This window comes from Mustela putorius, unplaced genomic scaffold (genome assembly GCF_011764305.1).
Source record: "Mustela putorius furo isolate JIRA1106 unplaced genomic scaffold, ASM1176430v1.1 tig00000095_pilon_pilon_pilon, whole genome shotgun sequence".
Taxonomy (NCBI): Eukaryota; Metazoa; Chordata; class Mammalia; order Carnivora; family Mustelidae; genus Mustela; species Mustela putorius.
In genome coordinates, this window is record NW_025421280.1 from 36,550,631 (window position 1) to 36,567,864 (window position 17,234).

At 44.1% G+C, this 17,234-nt stretch overlaps 1 protein-coding gene across 2 annotated transcripts in view; it reads right to left on the bottom strand.

The window, feature by feature from the left end:
* The window catches only part of LOC101685766 (putative adhesion G protein-coupled receptor E4P), a 52,396-nt gene extending 35,682 nt beyond the window's left edge, over positions 1 to 16,714 (bottom strand). The window contains exons 1-4 of one of the 2 annotated variants that reach the window (XM_045085375.1): positions 16,619 to 16,714; positions 8,977 to 9,069; positions 5,550 to 5,600; positions 3,736 to 3,855 (exon numbers count right to left, since the gene is read on the bottom strand). In XM_045085375.1, the coding sequence (XP_044941310.1) occupies positions 3,736 to 3,855; positions 5,550 to 5,600; positions 8,977 to 9,007 (202 nt within the window). In that variant the 5' untranslated portion in view covers positions 9,008 to 9,069; positions 16,619 to 16,714. The remainder of the gene's footprint in view (positions 1 to 3,735; positions 3,856 to 5,549; positions 5,601 to 8,976; positions 9,070 to 16,618) is intronic. The other variant, XM_045085381.1, reaches the window with a different exon arrangement.
* Positions 16,715 to 17,234: the final 520 nt, after the last annotated feature.

Below are 17,234 nucleotides of genomic sequence, written 5' to 3' on the forward strand. Positions count from 1 at the left end.
GAAACAAAGAAATGGAAAAACATTCCATGCTCTTGGATTGGAAGATTTGAAGAACAAATATTGTGAAAATGTCTAGGCTACCTAGAGTGATCTATACATGTAATGCAACCCTTATCAAAATACCATTGATTTTTCTCAAAGAAATGGAACAAATAATCCTAAAATTTATATGGAATGAGAAAAGACCCCAAATAGCCAGAGCAATGTTGAAAAAGATGCCAAAGCTGGCATCACAATCCCAGACTTCAAGCTCTATTACAAATCTGTCATCACCAAGACGGTATGGTACTGGAATAAAAACAGACACATAGATCAATGGAACAGAATAAAGAGCCCAGAAATAGACCCTCAACTCCATGGACAACTAATCTTCAACAAAGCAGGAAAGACTGCCCAATGGAAAAAAGACAGTCTCTTCAACAAATGGTGTTGGGAAAATTAGACAGCCACATGCAGAAGAATGGAACTGGACTATATCCTTATACCACACACAAAAATAGACTCAAAATGGACGAAAGACTTCAATGTGATATAGGAATCCATCAAAGAACACAGGCGGCAACCTCTTTGACTTCAGCCACAGCCACTTCCTCCTAGAAACATCGCCAAAGGCAAGGGAAGCAAGGGGAAAAAATGAATTACTGGGACTTCATCAAGATCAAAAGCTTGCACAGCAAAGGAAATAGTCAACAAAACCAAAAGACAATGGACAGAATGGGAGAAGATATTTGCAAACGACATATCAGATAAAGGGCTAGTATCCAAAATCTATAAAGAACTTATCAAACTCAACACCCAAAGAACAAATAATCCAAAAAAAGAAATGGGCAGAAGACATAAACAGACATTTTGGCAAAGAAGACATCCAAATGGCCAACAGACACATGAAAAAATGCTCCATATCACTCACCATCAGGGAAATACAAACCAAAACCACAATGAGATACCACCTCATACCAATCAGAATGGCTAAAATTAACAAGTCAAGAAATGACAGATGTTGGTGACGATGCAGAGAAAGGGAACCCTTATACACCGTTGGTGGGAATGCAAGCTGGTGCAGCCACTCTGGAAAACAGTATGGAGGTTCCTCAAAAAGTCAAAAATAGAGCTACACTATGACCTAGTACTTGCACTACTGGGTATTCACCCTAAAGATACACCAAAGACCCCTTTTGGATCACCAAAGGGGCACGTGCACCCGCATGTTTATATAGCAATGTCCACAATAGCCAAACTATGGAAGAGCCTAGATGTCCATCAATAGATGAATGGATAAAGAAGATATTATACACAAACACACACACACGCACACACACACACACACACACACAATGGAATACTATGCGCCATCAAAAGAAACAAAATCTTGCCATTTGCAATGATGTGGGTGGAACTCGAGGGTATTATGCTAAGCAAAATAAATCAATCAGTAAAAGACAATTATCATATGCTTTCTCTGATATGAGGAATTTGAGAGGCAGGATGGGGAGTCCTGGTGGGTAGGGAGGGAAAAAACAAAACAAGATGGGATTGGGAAGGAGACAAACCATAAAAGACTCCTTTTTTAAAAGATTTTATTTGTTTATTTGACAGAGAGAGAGAGAGAGAGATCACAAGTAGGCAGAGAGGCATGTGCGGGAAGGGGGGAGGGAGGGGGAAGCAGGCTCCCCGCTGAGCAGAGAGCCCGATGCAGGGCTCGATCCCAGGATCCTGAGATCATGATCTGAGCAGAGGCAGAGGCTTAACCCACTGAGCCACACAGGCACTCCAACAGACTCTTAATCTCATGAAACAACCTAAGGGTTGTTGAGGGGTGGGGGGTAGGGATAAGGTGGCTTGCTAATGGACATTGGGGAGGGTATGTGCTATGGTGAGTGCTGTGAAATGTGAAAGCCTGATGATTCACAGAACTTTACCCCTGGAGCAAATAATACATCATATGTTAATAAGAAAAATTGTTCATCATTTAGAGTAAATCACAAAAAATCTGACATACCATTTCCCACCAAGTAGACTGGCGTTCTGACAACATGTTTTGCCAGGAAAGCTGTGGGGAGACAGGTGCTTTTATGCATTGCTGGTGAGAATGCCAATTGGTACAAATTTTCTAGAATTAAATTTGGGATAGCTAATCAAGCTACATATGGATTTACCTTTTAACTAAGGCACCTCACCCTCAGGACTCTACTTCAGCTTGTTTTTTTTTTAATTAACATATAATGTATTATTTGCGTCAGGAGTACAGGTTCATGAATCATCAGTCTTAAAACGATTCACAGCACTAGGACTCTACTCTAAAGACACATCTCCCACAAAACTGGAAAAAGCCCAAGGATTCAAGTAAATTGTCCCCATGCAGAAGAAGGTTGAATAAACTATGCTTCACCCACACAGCTACATGAAAGAGTGAGGGAAGATTTCTGGGTGATTTGGAATAATTTCTGGGATGTACTGTTAAGTGAAAAAAGCAAAGTGCAAAAGGGCATGTCTGGTGTCTCACAGAAGACCAGAAAAGACAGATTGCTGACTCAGGAGCATGGCAACTAAATGGGACCCTGAAATAATTCTTGAAGCAGAAAAAAAAGGGGGGAGCATTGGAGAAAAAAAACAAATGAAACTGGGAAAAAAGTCTGTTTTTGTTTAACATCCTTATATAAATATCAGTTCCCTAGCTTTCATCATTGTAGTGTGGCCATGTTGTTGATGAATCTTTAGGGCATTTGGTGAAGGGGTAATAGAGAATTTCCTAAACTCTTTTAAAAAGTTTCAAAAATAGATACATCCAATGTTGTATGATTCCACTTATAGGAGGTCCCTAGAGGAGTCACGTCCACAGACAGAGTAGATGGTGGGAGCCAGAAGTGGGGTAGGGGACAGGCAGTCAGTGCTTCATGGGGACAGAAGTCTCAGTTTGGGGAAAGTTCTGGAGACAGATGTTGGGGATGACTACACAGCAGTGTGAGTGTGCTTGATGCCACTGGGCTGCACACAAAAATGGTTAAACTGATAAATTTTATGTTATCTATATTTTGCCATGATCAAAGAAAATAAATCCTAAGTCATTTACCATGGTCTGCTTTGCCTTCTGATTTTACACAATTCCACCAATCAAATATTCTGGAGTGGTTTTTCTCCTTGGCAGTCAAATGGACCTTTAGAATTTGTGGAAATGAGAAAGGATTTTGGCTGGAGTAGAGGGGAGTAGTGCTAAGGGAAACTGCAATAGAGTCAGCGTCAGATCATGGAAGATACTGAGTGTGAAGATAGTAAGTTATTCGTTTGTTCTCTTGGACGAGTAGTTGAGGCCAAATCATAGAAGATACTGTGTCAAGATCTAAGTTGGGGTCAGATCACGGAAGATGTCTGTCAAGATAGTAACTTACTCATTTCTTCTCTTGGACAACACTTTTTTATTGGGCCTCTGTTATGTGACATATTCTCTGTCTTTGGCTTACAGTAATGAACAAAACAGACATGGTCCGCACTCTTGTGGGATTCTCAGATAGACCAACAAAATTAATGCTTGAAACTTCAAGGGTCCTGGGAGCTCTACCTTCCTCTAAAGACATCAAACAAGCTTCAGGGAGAGCGAGGGGGACACAAGGAATAGGGACTTCTCTAAGGGCACTGAGACAACTCTGATATGTTCTGTCTCGTAGTACAATTGCATCTTTGCCTCACTAGTACCCCACACATGCCCCCGACCCCATTCCAGATCTCAGGAGTCTCTACCTTCACATTTCTCGTGGGGCTTGATGTGGCTCCTCCCAGACAGAGACTGAAATCCATCATTACAAGCACAGTGGGTGCTGTTGAAACAGCTGGCATTTTCAGGGCACATGGGACAGAAAGCTGCAGGGAACACAGGATTCTTTCATTAATTTACTCATTCATTCAAGAAACATTCCTTGAGTACATACGATGTCCCAGATGCTGTAGTCAGAAAAGTGCTCTTTTAGGAAGAGAGCTCTTTTAGGTAGAGGCTCTGTTGGCCTCTACCATGCACCCCTCCCACTGCCAGACACATGCTTGTGTGCCTGCCCCACCCACATCCAGCCTCTGCCACCGACACCACTTCTGCTCAACGGTAGAACTTCCAACTGTCAGCACCTGTGTGTCTTTCCCTGAGGGCTTTCTCTGGCCACCAGAGTCCTCTGTGCTCACCACATGGTGTGCTAGCAGTGGAGCAGTTCCCTCAATCAATGACGGATTAGGTGGGGATTTTTTATTATCAGGAAAAAAAAAGAAAACAAGTATTGGCAAGACGTGGAGGAACTGTAACCCTGTGCGTGGCTGGTAGGCATGTAAAATGGTGCACATATTGTGGAAAGCAGCCTGGCACGTCTTAACAATTTTCTTTTTTTATTAGAAATACCATATACCACTTTTGGGTATATAGCCCGAAGAACTGAAAGCAGGGTTTTGAAGAGATATTTGCACACCCATCTTCATGGCAGCATTATTCACAGTAGCCCAAAGGTAGGAACACCCCCAGTGTCCATTGGCAGATGAATAAACACAATGTGGTCCATCCATACACGGGAGTATTAGTCAGCTTTAAGAAAGAAGGAAACTCCAACACCTGCCACCACACGGGTGAACTCTGAAGACATTAAGGTATACAAATAAAGCAGTCGCAAAAGGAGAACTACTGTTTGATGCCACTTACAGGAAGCTGCTAGAGGAGTCAGATTCCTAAAGAGGAACGTACTGGTGGGAGGGGAAATGGGGGACGGCTGCTTCTTGGGGGGAATAATATCAGTCTGGCAAGAGTTTGAAACATGTTCCGGATGGTGGGGATGGTTATACCGCAGTGTGAACATGTTTGAGGCTGTGCACGGAGAAATGATTACAATGATGAATTTTAGGTTATGTATATATTACCAGAAGTTTAAAAAGATAAATAAGAAGATAACAGCTTCCTTGCTCAAGGTGGGGACTCTTGCCGGGGTGCTGGAGGGCATGCTCTTTACTATGTCCCCTCCCCCCCTCAACTGCTTGACAATGGACCCTTAGGGCTCCTCACCTTCCCAGGTATTTCCTACTCTCATCTGGAACTTCCCAGGATCACTTCCCAGATAAATGAGTTGCTCTTAGGTCCTTTTCTCAGGGTGTGCTTCTGGGGGACACCCAACCCAAGACGTGGGGTAAAAATAAAAGTATCTTCTGCCATGACTTAACACAGGCTCTGGGAAAGAAAGGACAGAATCCACCATCCACCAGCTGTGCAACCTTGAGCCAGCTACCTCCCTAGAGCACTGCTGGTCAAGTGAGAACACTGTCCAGACCTTCTCTGCAGGAATGCCAGGACTGAATGGGATACGTGCAGAATTTGCTTGGCATGGAGCCTGGTGCAAAGGCTACATAAATGGCGGTGATGATGGAGAAGGGCAAGCAGTGCTTGGGAGCTGCAAGAAAAAGGTAGAAGAAGGCAGAAGAGATTCATGTAGTCTCCCTTGGAAAGGGCCTCTTCCCCACCCCTCCTCCCCAGCAGGTTGCCAGATCCTAATTTCCTTTCCCTGGCATTTGGTTGTAAGTAAACTCACCTCCAGAATTCTTGGTATCTGATCCTGACAAAGCCAGCAGGATGCTGAGACCTGGCACAGCGAGAAGAGGACAGTTCAGCTTGGCCGAAGCCCATGGGGTTAGGGGTTTCGTCTCCCACGGCCGGGGCACACGTGAGCTAACTTCACCACAGGTCCTTCCAAGCAGGCTACAAACACCCGAGTCCCAGGGGGCATCTACTGCCGAAGCATGCCGGGGCCATCTGGCTGCAGCTGTAAGAGGGTCTGCCCCCAATTTCAAGCTGGGGTGGAGGGAGGGGGACTCCGGGAGAGGTGTTCTTCACACCAACAATCAGTGCTCTGACACCAGCTGGGTGTCCTACAATTTAACTCCATTCCAACACCATCTACCTGGAGACAGTATCAGATCGCACAGGTTACGGGCTCCCTCCCACGAGCCTACTTCCAACTTTAGAAGCCATGGAAAGCCTAGGTTATCACCACCTCCTTGAGTTGCATTACTTTGCTAGAGCAACTCAGGACTCCAGAGAAACAGTTCGGTTACCAGATTGCTGGTTTATTAGGAAAAGGTATCATGTGGGAACACCTGAGGCGGGTGAGGGGCGGGGCCAGGCGCTGGGGAGGGCGCAGAACCTCCATGCCCTTCCTCTAGAGGTGGCCACTCTCCCCAGGCCTCCAGCTTCACCAACCCCAGTAGACCAGCCTTCCCCGGCCTCAGGAGGCTACCTCGCACCCCCAGGGTTGATTAGATCTTTGGCCCTGAGCCCGGATTCGCTCTCCTGCTCCTCCTGAAAGGTCCAGCCTTCAAATACAGGATTGGCTCCTCTCCCAGCCCCGCCCCTATCCCCTGACCAGCGGTGAGTTTCCCAAATCGCCTCATTACCATAACAGAAGACACCTTTATCACTCTCTCCTTGGGAAACGGGAAATCCAAGGGTTCTAAGAGCTGTGTGCGGGTTGGGGGTGGGGACAAAGCCTAAATATGTATTTCTTATTATAAATCACAGTATCACAAGCTGTGTGTCCCAATTTCTGAAAAACCAGTGGCTCAGAAAGCTCCTTTTCTCCAAATCTAGTACCAAAAGGTCAAGTGCCAGCCTCCTTCCTATGCCGTGGTCTTTCTGGGCCTGTCCAGACCTCTACCCCACCCTGTCCGAAGGCGACAAAGTACAAGCCACATGGGTCCTTTTAAAATTTCTGGTAGCCACATTTTTTTTTAAAGGCAAAGAAAAACAGGGGGAATTAGGTTCACTACGGTTAACCCGATAGAGCCAAGAGGGGATCCTTTCAACCCGCATTAAATATCTGACAAATTATTCATAAAATATTTTACGATCCCTTCTGTGTGTAAGATAGTCTTTGAAATCAAGTAGGAATTTTGCATGTGCCGCTGATCTCCACGGTGGCTGGCCTAATTTGGAGTGCTCAGGAGCCACAGGTGGTTGGTGGCTGTCGTCCTGCACAGGACAGGTCTGACTGCTAAAAACCCATGTTTTTTCTGGAGTAAGAGGGGATCTGAATAGCACAGACCATAAAAATTCTGGAGTCCAAAACCGTGGCGAATTTGGAAAGGATGAGCCTGTTTGGGGCATGGTCCATTTTGTAGAATGATCTAAAAATGTCTCCCACGTTTTTAGATAAAGCTTTATATTAAAGTCTGGGATGAAATCAGACCTACGGAAAACTTCCCTACACACTTCCTAATATCACTTCCTCAAGGTACATAGGTGGCAAATAACCAGGCACTTGAAAGACGGATTTTCCTGTATCCCTTTCATTGTAAGCAGGTTGTGCTGGGGTGCTTGGCTAAAACCTGGAGGCATCTAGGGTGGTGCCTAGGTGGCACTGTCGGTTGAACATTGGGCTCTTGGTTTGGGCTCCAATCATGATCTCCTGGTTGTGAGATGGAGCCCCACTAGAGCTCCCCGCTCACCACGGGATGGGCTTCAGGTTCTCTCTCCCTCTCCTTTCCCCTCTATCCCTACCCACCTGCCATGACTCATGCATGCTTGCACGCGCTCTCTCTCTCTGGAGGCATCTACTTTCATAGCTAACACCAGCCCCCAAGTGGCTTAAGTATGACAAGTAAAATCGAGGTAATTTGGATTCGAATCACATGGAACGAGGAGAAGTAAGAAATCTGCCTATGGCCCGTTTGGATTATCGCAGAACAGGACAAGTCCCCTGAACAGGTCAACACCTGCTTTTCCTACGTCCTCTGTAATATTTACTAGGCTCCGTATTATGGGTACTCATCACCTTAAAGGACTCATGGTATTGGGCTGAATCACAGGACATGGCCATGTCTTTAAGTCAAAAAATGCTCAAATATCAGTACTTTCCCTGCGAATGCTCTCTTCGCAAAAAGAAATATTTGATTCCTATGGGGCAAGGGTCAGCAAACCATTGCCCTCAGGCCAAACGCAGACCAGGACTAGTTTTTATATGGCCCGTGAGTTAAGAACGGTTTTCAGTTTTTACATGGCTAAAAACAATCAAAATGTCATGGTACGTGAAAATGATATGAAACTCAAATTCCTATGTGTATAAATCGAGTTTTACTGGAACACAGAGATGCCCATCAGTCTGAGAATGCCTGGGGCTACTGTTACATGGCAGTGCAGACAGAGTCGGTGAGTTTAGAGAGAGACCAAATACCCACAGGGCTGACAACAGTAATTATCTGGCCTTTTATAGAAAAAGTTTGCCCATCCCTGACACAGAGTACTGGACATCACATGCTTGCTAATAAGATCTCCTTCCCAAACCTGCCTTAAACTGTATTTGAGTCCTCTTGTGGTGTTTGTGTATTGCTTTGAAGAACCAAAATCCCAGAGTAGAACGGTGGGTGGATCCGGGTTATTTAACCACTAAACTGTAATACTCCAAACATGGCCCCTCTAGGTAGTCTGACCAGTGTAGCAGGTCCTTCAAGTATCCCCTTTCGACTTCCCCAGAGGGGGTTCCCACGCATGCAAATAGCTATCTTTCTGTCAGAGGGCATTTTCTGCAGACTGTGGAGGGCAAGCCCAAAATATTTGGGAGTTATGCGAGAGTGGCTATCCAGCAGCAAGTGATGAGGACCCAGGGTAAATAACCCGGCCTCCTAACCTTGCTAAAGCACATAAGGCATTCTCTCTTAGAGGTGCCCCAACAGGCCTGAGTGCCACTTACCCACAGAGTAACTCTTCATTAACACACCCCTCATCGGCTCTTGTCTCCTCCTGGTCTGGCAACCTCCACTCCCTTCCTTGGGCCTCCTGGGATCCCTTCCCAAATAAACTACATACACCCAAGTCTTTGTCTCAGCTCTGCTTGGGGAGACCAATTAAGAGACTCAGCGTGAGAGTTTCTAATAGGACTGGTGCACACAATCACTTCAGCACAGAGTGCCCAAACTGGGGGGGGGAGCAATCCAAACTAGGATGCTGGGCTCATGGGCACTTACCTGAGAGCAGGGGCAGGCACCTGCTTCCCATAGCACTGAGATATCAGGGCACCAATCTGAGAAGCTCTCTCAAGCAGGACGTGGCAAGGATGTCTGGAATGAAGAAGCCCCATGAAAGTCAATTTCAGTGGGTCACAGACTTTGGAGGCCAGGTGGCTAACGCTTCTCAAAACCCTTTAATTTCGGCCGATCTTTTGACCCACTTCTGGGGAGTTACCTCCAGGAGAGGAGGATCGAAGGAGACTAGATTCTAGGAAACAAGCTTACAACCCAGCCACAGGAACTGTAAGGACCTATTTTACTGTCCCTGATCCCCTTCCCCCAAGGGACTTAAAAACAAGTCCCAGAAACCAGCTCCAAGTGTGAAGGCCAAGAAAAACAAGGCTGTACCCACCTCGAGTCTAGCCCTGACATAAGTACAGCCATCTTGGCAAAGCAAAAGCTGGCACCTTGCACCGTAAGAGTGGGTTAGCAAAACAATGGCCATCCTGAAGGCTGGGAAGCCATTTTACAGAGCATCCCTAACCAGCCCACATGGCAGCACGTAACTTGAGATAAGAGAAAGTAGCTAAAACCTAAGAAACAACTTAATCATATACCACCAGGGCCATTAGGCCACAGGGACCAGATGTTAAAGAAAAACAAATAGTTAACTTGCAGAGATCACAATCCTGCAAGACAGGAGTCTCCCTTGGTTTGCAAATATCCTGGTGATTTACAACAAAAAGGCTATCTCTTCAATGGCCCAATTTCCAGAGACAAGTGGCTCAATTCCTCAAGGCCTAAGGTCACCCTCCCCACCATATAACTGAAGGAGGCAGAGGCAGAAGGAAATGTAAATAAAGTTAAATTTCTTCTAAACCTAAATCTCACTTAACTGCCAGGATGGCGCCAGGGTGATGCTGGGGTGGCAAAAGTTAAAAACTGTCAAAGTGGGGCACAAGATATGTATGTAGCCATGGAGAAGTGCCTTGAAAATGCTATATAAACCCTTGGCTTTGAGTGCTCAGGGTCCTTGTTGAAACCCGCAGCACCGGGCAGATACTTGGACCCCAGCTAGCTGGAAATAAACCTTGCTGTGTGACTTGCTTTATCGAGAGTGTTCTCTGTCTAACTGAGGGGCGGTCGACTCCGTACCCCAACAGAACAAATATCCTGCTGGAATTTAAACTCCCTGTCGATCGCAACCACCAAGATTTGGACTGTGAAGAATTCCACAGGACAAACTATCCAATTTCTTCACCCTCCTCAAAAAACTTAAGGGGTGAAAAACATAGGGGAGACCTAGATTTAAAAAGACACAGAAATACAGTTGGTTGGTTGCAACTGCAGTGTCTTACTGGATCCCAAATCAAACATAATTTTTTTAAACGTTTGAAGCCTGGCATCATGACAACGTTAAAGAAATGGTTGTTCAGGGGCGCCTGGGTGGCTCAGTGGGTTAAGCCTCTGCCTTTGGCTGGGGTCATGATCTCAGGGTCCTGGGATTGAGCCCCACATCGGGCTCTCTGCTCAGCAGGGAGCTTTCTTCCCTTCCTCTCTCTCTCTCTCTGCCTGCCTCTCTGCCTACTTGGGATCTCTGTCTGCCAAATAAATAAATAAAATCTTAAAAAAAAAAAAAGAAATTTTCGTGAACATGATAATTCAACTTCCGTTTCCTTATCTGTCTACTCAGATGGTTGCTCCAGAGGAAGCTGTAGGTATGATAAAATGGCTACAAACAGAGTCCTGGTATTTTGGAGATAGACACTAAAATTTTGCAGGCAAAATCGTACACTATGCAGAATTTATGTCAAAATAATTGGAGTGAGGGAATGGTTTGGGGAGCAAGTGGGAACACATTTGATCCAAGTTTGGGCAGGTGTTGATGGTTGCTAAAACTGAGTGGAGGGTCTATGGGGTTCCTGATGCCATTGTCACTACATCTGTGTATGTTTGAGAAGTCCTATAATAAAAAAGAGGAGATTATCCTAAGATATATTGTTCATTCAGTAGATAGATAGATACCAAGGGGCAGAAGTATGTGTGCTAGCCTTTGTGTAAGACGGGGAGTTAATAAAGAAGACATTAGCACATTATACACAATCAGAAATATGCATACATATATTTATAATACATTTACACAGCAGGGAAACTATGCACAAATGTGAGCTGTTCTCTATACAATTATGTGGGTTTGGCTGTTCTCTATACAGTTATGGTATGTATGTCATACACACCTAAGCACAAACATATAAAGGCATACGCACATATATCCATATTACGATTTTGCATTTGCATGAAATATTCCTGGAAGCCACCTGTTGCCTTTCAAAACTGAGCTGCTGGGAAGCAGGAGCAAGGAGACTTCACATCTCACATTTGGATGCCATTTGAATTTTGAAGTGAAGGTAGTTCATGTTCAAAACCTAAGTCCCCTCCTGGAGAAAACAATGGCAGTGAGGCCCATCACTGAAAAAGAGCCTTTCAAAGAAGGCTTTAAGTTGTTAGTGTTTGCTCTGTGGCTATCATTTTGAAATGCAAAAAGCACTGTCCTCAGGTAATGCCAGGAGCAATTAAGATTTAGGATAAGACCTCTAGTGCACATTAGCAAAGACTACATGCCCTCAAATCTGTTAAACCATCAAATGTGGTGCCAGTGAAGGCACCAATGGGGAAGATATAACGGAAGCATCTGGATAGTTTCATAAAATGTAAGTGGGAGCATGTAAAGGTAAAATGCTGTCTTGAATAAAATGTAAGAAAGGCCGTATTTAAAGATGTGTAACGCCAGTAATCAGATATTATAAATGAAAAACATGCTGTAGGAGGCTACTAACATAACATGGGAGGTAACTGTAATCTAGCGTTAGGATAAAGGCAGGTAATAGAGCAAAATACGTGATCTGACGTTTAAAGGAGATTCTGTAAATGTTAATAGAAGAATGGCATTGTGAGTGATTCAAATTTAGTTTTTTAAGGTTTTTTAAAAAATTTATTTGACACAGAGATAGAGGTCACAATCAGGCAGAGAGGTGGGCAGAGGGAGAGGGAAAAGCAGGCTCCCCGCTGAGCAGAGAGCCCAATGCAGGGCTCGCTTGATCCCAAGACCTCAGGACCTCAGGACCTCAGGATCATGACCTGAGCTGAAGGCAGCCATTTAACCAACTGAGCCACCCAGGTGCCCCTCAAATTTCTTTTTATTTAACTAGCTCTATATGTTATATGTGACTTTAGCAATAAGAAAATAATAACAGCAATAAGGTAGTTTCAGAGAAGAAGAAACTAAATGGATGAAAAATGAATTCTCTTGGCAGGTCCTTCCTTTCTCCATGCCCCCACTTTGATGTGTAGGTTCTGCTTTGATCTCTGAGTTTGGAATCCTTAGGGGTCCGCCTGTGGGGCGATTCTTGCAACCCTTCACCCACAGTTAGCTATTGGCTATAAGCAGTTATATGAGACTCGGTGCCCAGGAAAACCCAAGTTTGGATTGCAAATCGGCAGCTACCAGTTCAGTCACTCTAAGGTGGGGACTTTGTCTCTGGGCCTGTTTTCTCATTCTGCAAAATGGCACTAAGAAAGAGCATATACCCGGGCGCCTGGGTGGCTCAATAGCTTAAGCCTCTGCCTTTGGTTCAGGTCATGATCCCAGGTCCTGGGATCGAGCCCCGCATCGGGCTCTCTGCTCAGTGGGGAGCCTGCTTCCCCGTCTCTGTCTGCCTGTCTCTCTGCCTACTTGTGGTCTCTCTCTCTCTCTGTGTCAAATAAATAAATAAATAGGGGCGCCTGGGTGGCTCAGTGGGTTAAAGCCTCTGCTTTCGGCTCAGGTCATGATCCCAGAGTCCTGGGATCGAGCCCCGCATCGGGCTCTCTGCTCAGCAGGGAACCTGCTTTCCTTCCTCTCTCTCTGCCTGCCTCTCTGCCTACCTGTGATCTCTGTCTGTCAAATAAGTTAAAAAAAATTTTAAATAAATAAATAAAATCTTAAAAAAAAAAAAGGAAGAAAGAAAGAGCATATATCTTCTAATAACGTTGGTGCTGGTGCAGTGAAGATGACCTTGTGGCACCTGCCTGGCATGTGACAAGTGCTGAATAAAGTTAACTGTCATGGGGACAGGGTATGATGATGGTAGTGGTGATGGACGTGATGGTGTTGGTGAAGGTGGAAGTGATGGCAATGATGGTGATGCCAGTAATGGTGTAAGTACTATAAAGGGTAGTGGGGCCAGTGGAGGGAGTGGTTTTGGTGATGACAGTGATAGTAGTGATGGTGGTGCCTGTGATAATAACATCATAATGTTGATGATGGTAGTGCTTATGGTGGTCATGGTGGTGGTGAAGACGTTGGTGGTCATGGTGGTAGTGATGGAGGTCTCCCATGCCTCTTTCCTGACTCTGGTTATAGCCATGACTTTGTGTATTAAGGACTGACTACCCACTATCAAGTGGTGATGAGAATTAACAGGGTCCTGTGAAGCTCCCCCCAAAACAAAGTAGTGGCCTGAGAAGACCTATCCCATAAAAAAACTCTTACCTCTGTTGGCCTGAACAGCCTAGTCACATATTAGGTATTGGCGTCTAGCATGTAAATCAAATTTTGCTACAGATCCTTCTCTAAGCCTTCTGTTCTCACTTCCTAAAAACATTCATGGAACTGCTATGGTAGGTCCAGTCCCTTACTAAGTGCTCCGACACTATTGTTTCACTGAAAGCTCACAACCACCTTATAATGTAGATCGAATAACAGCTTCCCACTTTTCAAATGACAAAGTCGAGACCTAAAGAGATTCTGTCACTTGCTCCAGCTGATGCTGCTAGCAAAAGGGAAAGCTAAGACTTAGAAAATTCAGGCTGAGTCCAAAGCCTCCGTATAACCCTTGCACCAAGATCCCAAGCCCCAATACCTCTTAAGTGCAAAACATGTAATAAGAATAAGGGGGGCCATTTTGGGGAAGCGAGGAGAACGGTGGGGAACTGAAAACCCTGGGCTCTATCTAGAGATACTCGATTCTACTTTTTCCCCAAACGCAGAACCAGTGGCCCACATTGCTTACAGCAATGGACAATACCACCTAATTGCAAGTCAAATTCTGTACGTAAGCATCTTTGAGGACTGATACTTGATCACTTCCTGGGTCCACTCCCTTCTCTCAACATCCGTTTCCCTGTTTCATTCTTAGTTCTCTTCCCTTCCAAAAACCTACTACAGAATACACTGTAAAGAAATTGTGTCCGGGGCTCCTGGCAGGCTCAGTAGGTAGAGTGTGTGAGTCATGATCTCAGGGTAGTGAGATAAAGCCCCACGTTGGGTTTAGAGATAACTTTAAAAATTTTTACAAAAGCAAAATCAAGGGGCACCTGGGTGGCTCAGTGGGTTAAGCCGCTGCCTTTGGCTCGGGTCATGATCTCAGGGTCCTGGGATCGAGTCTCACATCGGGATCTCTGCTCCGCGGGGAGCCTGCTTCCTCCTTTCTCTCTGCCTGCCTCTCTGCTTACTTGTGATCTCTCTCTGTCAAATAAATAAATAAAATCTTTAAAAAAAAAAAAAACCCAAATCAAAATTGTGTCTAGATGAGGATGATTCTTTTTATTATTATTATTATATTAGTCACCATACAGTACATCATTAGTTTTTTGGGTGTTTTTTTTTTTAGATTTTTATTTATTTGACAGACAGAGGTCACAAGTTGGCAGAGAAGCAGCAGAGAGAGAGGAGAAGAAGTGCTCCCTGCTGAGCAGAGAGCCCGATGCGGGGCTCAATCCCAGGACCCTGAGATCATGACCTGAGCTAAAGGCAGAGGCTTTAACCCACTGAGCCACCCAGGCGCCCCCATCATTAGTTTTGGATGTAGATGAGGATGAATCTTTTTGGAGGCCTCTTTGGAAACTGGTTTAACTAAAATAAGTGTTTTACATGGAAGAGGTGATAATGTTTTCCAGAACTGCCAAGACCTCTAGCAATGCTGATTTGGTCTTTTCACTTTTTAAAATAACTTTACTGAGGTATGATTGGCAGGTAAAAAGCTGTCCATGTTTAATGTGTACAACTCAATGAATTTGGACATAAGTACACACTCATGAAACCATCACCACCATCACGGCCATAAAGATATCTATCACCTCCCAAAGTTTCCTCCTGCCCCTCTGTGGTTAGTTGTGTGCGTGCATGCAGTAAGAATATTTAACATAAGATCTATCCTCTCAGCGAATTTAAAGTAGACAATTACAGTATCATTAGCTATGGGCGCCATGTAGAATTGTACATCTCCAGAACTTATTTATCTTGAGTAATTAAAGTTTTATACCCTTTGACCATCACTTCCCATTCTCCCTAACCCCTGGCAACCACCATTCTACCTTCTGCTTCCATGAACGTGAGTACTGGAGCTCCACATGTAAGTGAGATCATACAGCATTTGTCTTTCTGCGTCTGGCTTTCTTTACATTTCTAGCAATGCTGACGTGGAGAGATTTTTGACTGAGATCCATGTATTCCATCAGACAGAGACAGAACTCAACCAAGTTTCACAAATCAATCTGCTGCATTTGACATTGTATGATGATTGCATCTTAAATTTATTTTAAAATACTGGTTATTACTCATCAAGTTGGTTTCATGACTCTGCTCCCCACTAGTGGGTCACAGCAGCTGGAGGAACACTGACATGTACATTAGGTCACTTTGGCCATAAATAAAACATACAATAATAATACAACGAATGCATTTAGTTGGGCTGATGTGTTTCTCATGGAGGTGAGGCATGTGGTGTGTGACAAGCTTGTCAATTCACCATGCAACCTGGATAAACCTATTCATCTTTCTAGGTCTTGTTTTCTTCATTTTTAACCACAAATTGATTCTATACTATGTTTGCTTCAGACTCTGTTTCTTGGAACTTTATCACAGACATATTTCAGAGATATTGCAGGATTGGATCCAAACTCCCTCACTGTGGCAAGTCAGATACATGTTTTGGTTTCTCAGTGCATATAAAAAATATGTTTACATTACACTGTGATCTATCAAGTATGCAATAGCATCAAGTTTCAACAAAATGTACTTCCTCTAATGAAAAGTTGCTTCATGAGTGAAAAATGCTAACCACTATCTGAGCTTTCAGAGAGTCATATCCCTAATCACAAATCACCAAACAACATAATAATAATGAAAAATGTGAAATATCACAATAACCCAAATGTGACACAGAGACAGGAAGTGAGCCAATGCTTTCAGACAAATAGTGCCAGTAGATTTGCTTGATGCAAATCTTCAATTTATAAAAAAAAGAAAAGAAAAAAGAAAAAGAAATGCCATTTCTGTGAAGTACAATAAAGCAAAATATAGTAAAACAAGGTCTGCCCATACTTTGACTCACATTAAGTTCCTTAATACACAACTCATCATCTCTGTCAAGAATCCCAAAGCATTTCAGTATGTTCTGCACCACATAATACACACATTGCCCAAGCAGAAGCTGGAAAATGATGCCCATACAGCCCCTCTCAGAAACAAAGCAAAAAGGCATATAACAGGATCCCCTTGAACACTTTTACAGTACCAGATGTTTTTCTAGACCCAAGAACACACATGAAACATTTTCTGTTTTCTCTTGAAAGACCTAGCCAGCTCTTACCCACAAGATGAAAATTTCTTGTTTCTTACCCAGTCCAGTAGCTTCTCAAGCTAACGAAGAAGGAAGTACATCACTTCTTATCTTGAGCTCCACTTTCTTAAGGAGCTTCGTGAGTGCCTGAGAAGGCTGAGGGCGTTGACTGGGCAGTTGGAAAAATGCAAAGCCCCTTAGTTCTCTTTTCGCTTGGGCAACTTAAATAGTGTGTTACATTAAAGTGGATCATATTAAAGTGCCTCAAAGAGTGAATCTGGAAATCTTGACAATGATCAGTGCAGAAAATCATGTAATGGAGAGTGGCGCCAACTTCTGTCTACATCAAGAAAATGGATCCGACGTTGAGTAGGTTCCTTTAGTGGGTGAAATTCTTAGAGAGTTGAAGGCCAGACTGTGGGAGAGTGTATCCCACTGCACTACTGTCTCTATGGATAGACCTGGTTCCCTATTAAGGTATCACTTCTCAGCTTACCGTCTTGGGAAAACAACATATCCGTATTCTTGGACTTAGAGATAGGGTCACCCAACATAATTACACTCATCTACGTGGATGATGAAATTCTTGGTTGGTCCCATTAGCATGGTGTCCTGAAATTTTCTTCTTGTTCATATTAGAAGAATCTTTGTAAGAGCCAGCACAAACACGGCAAC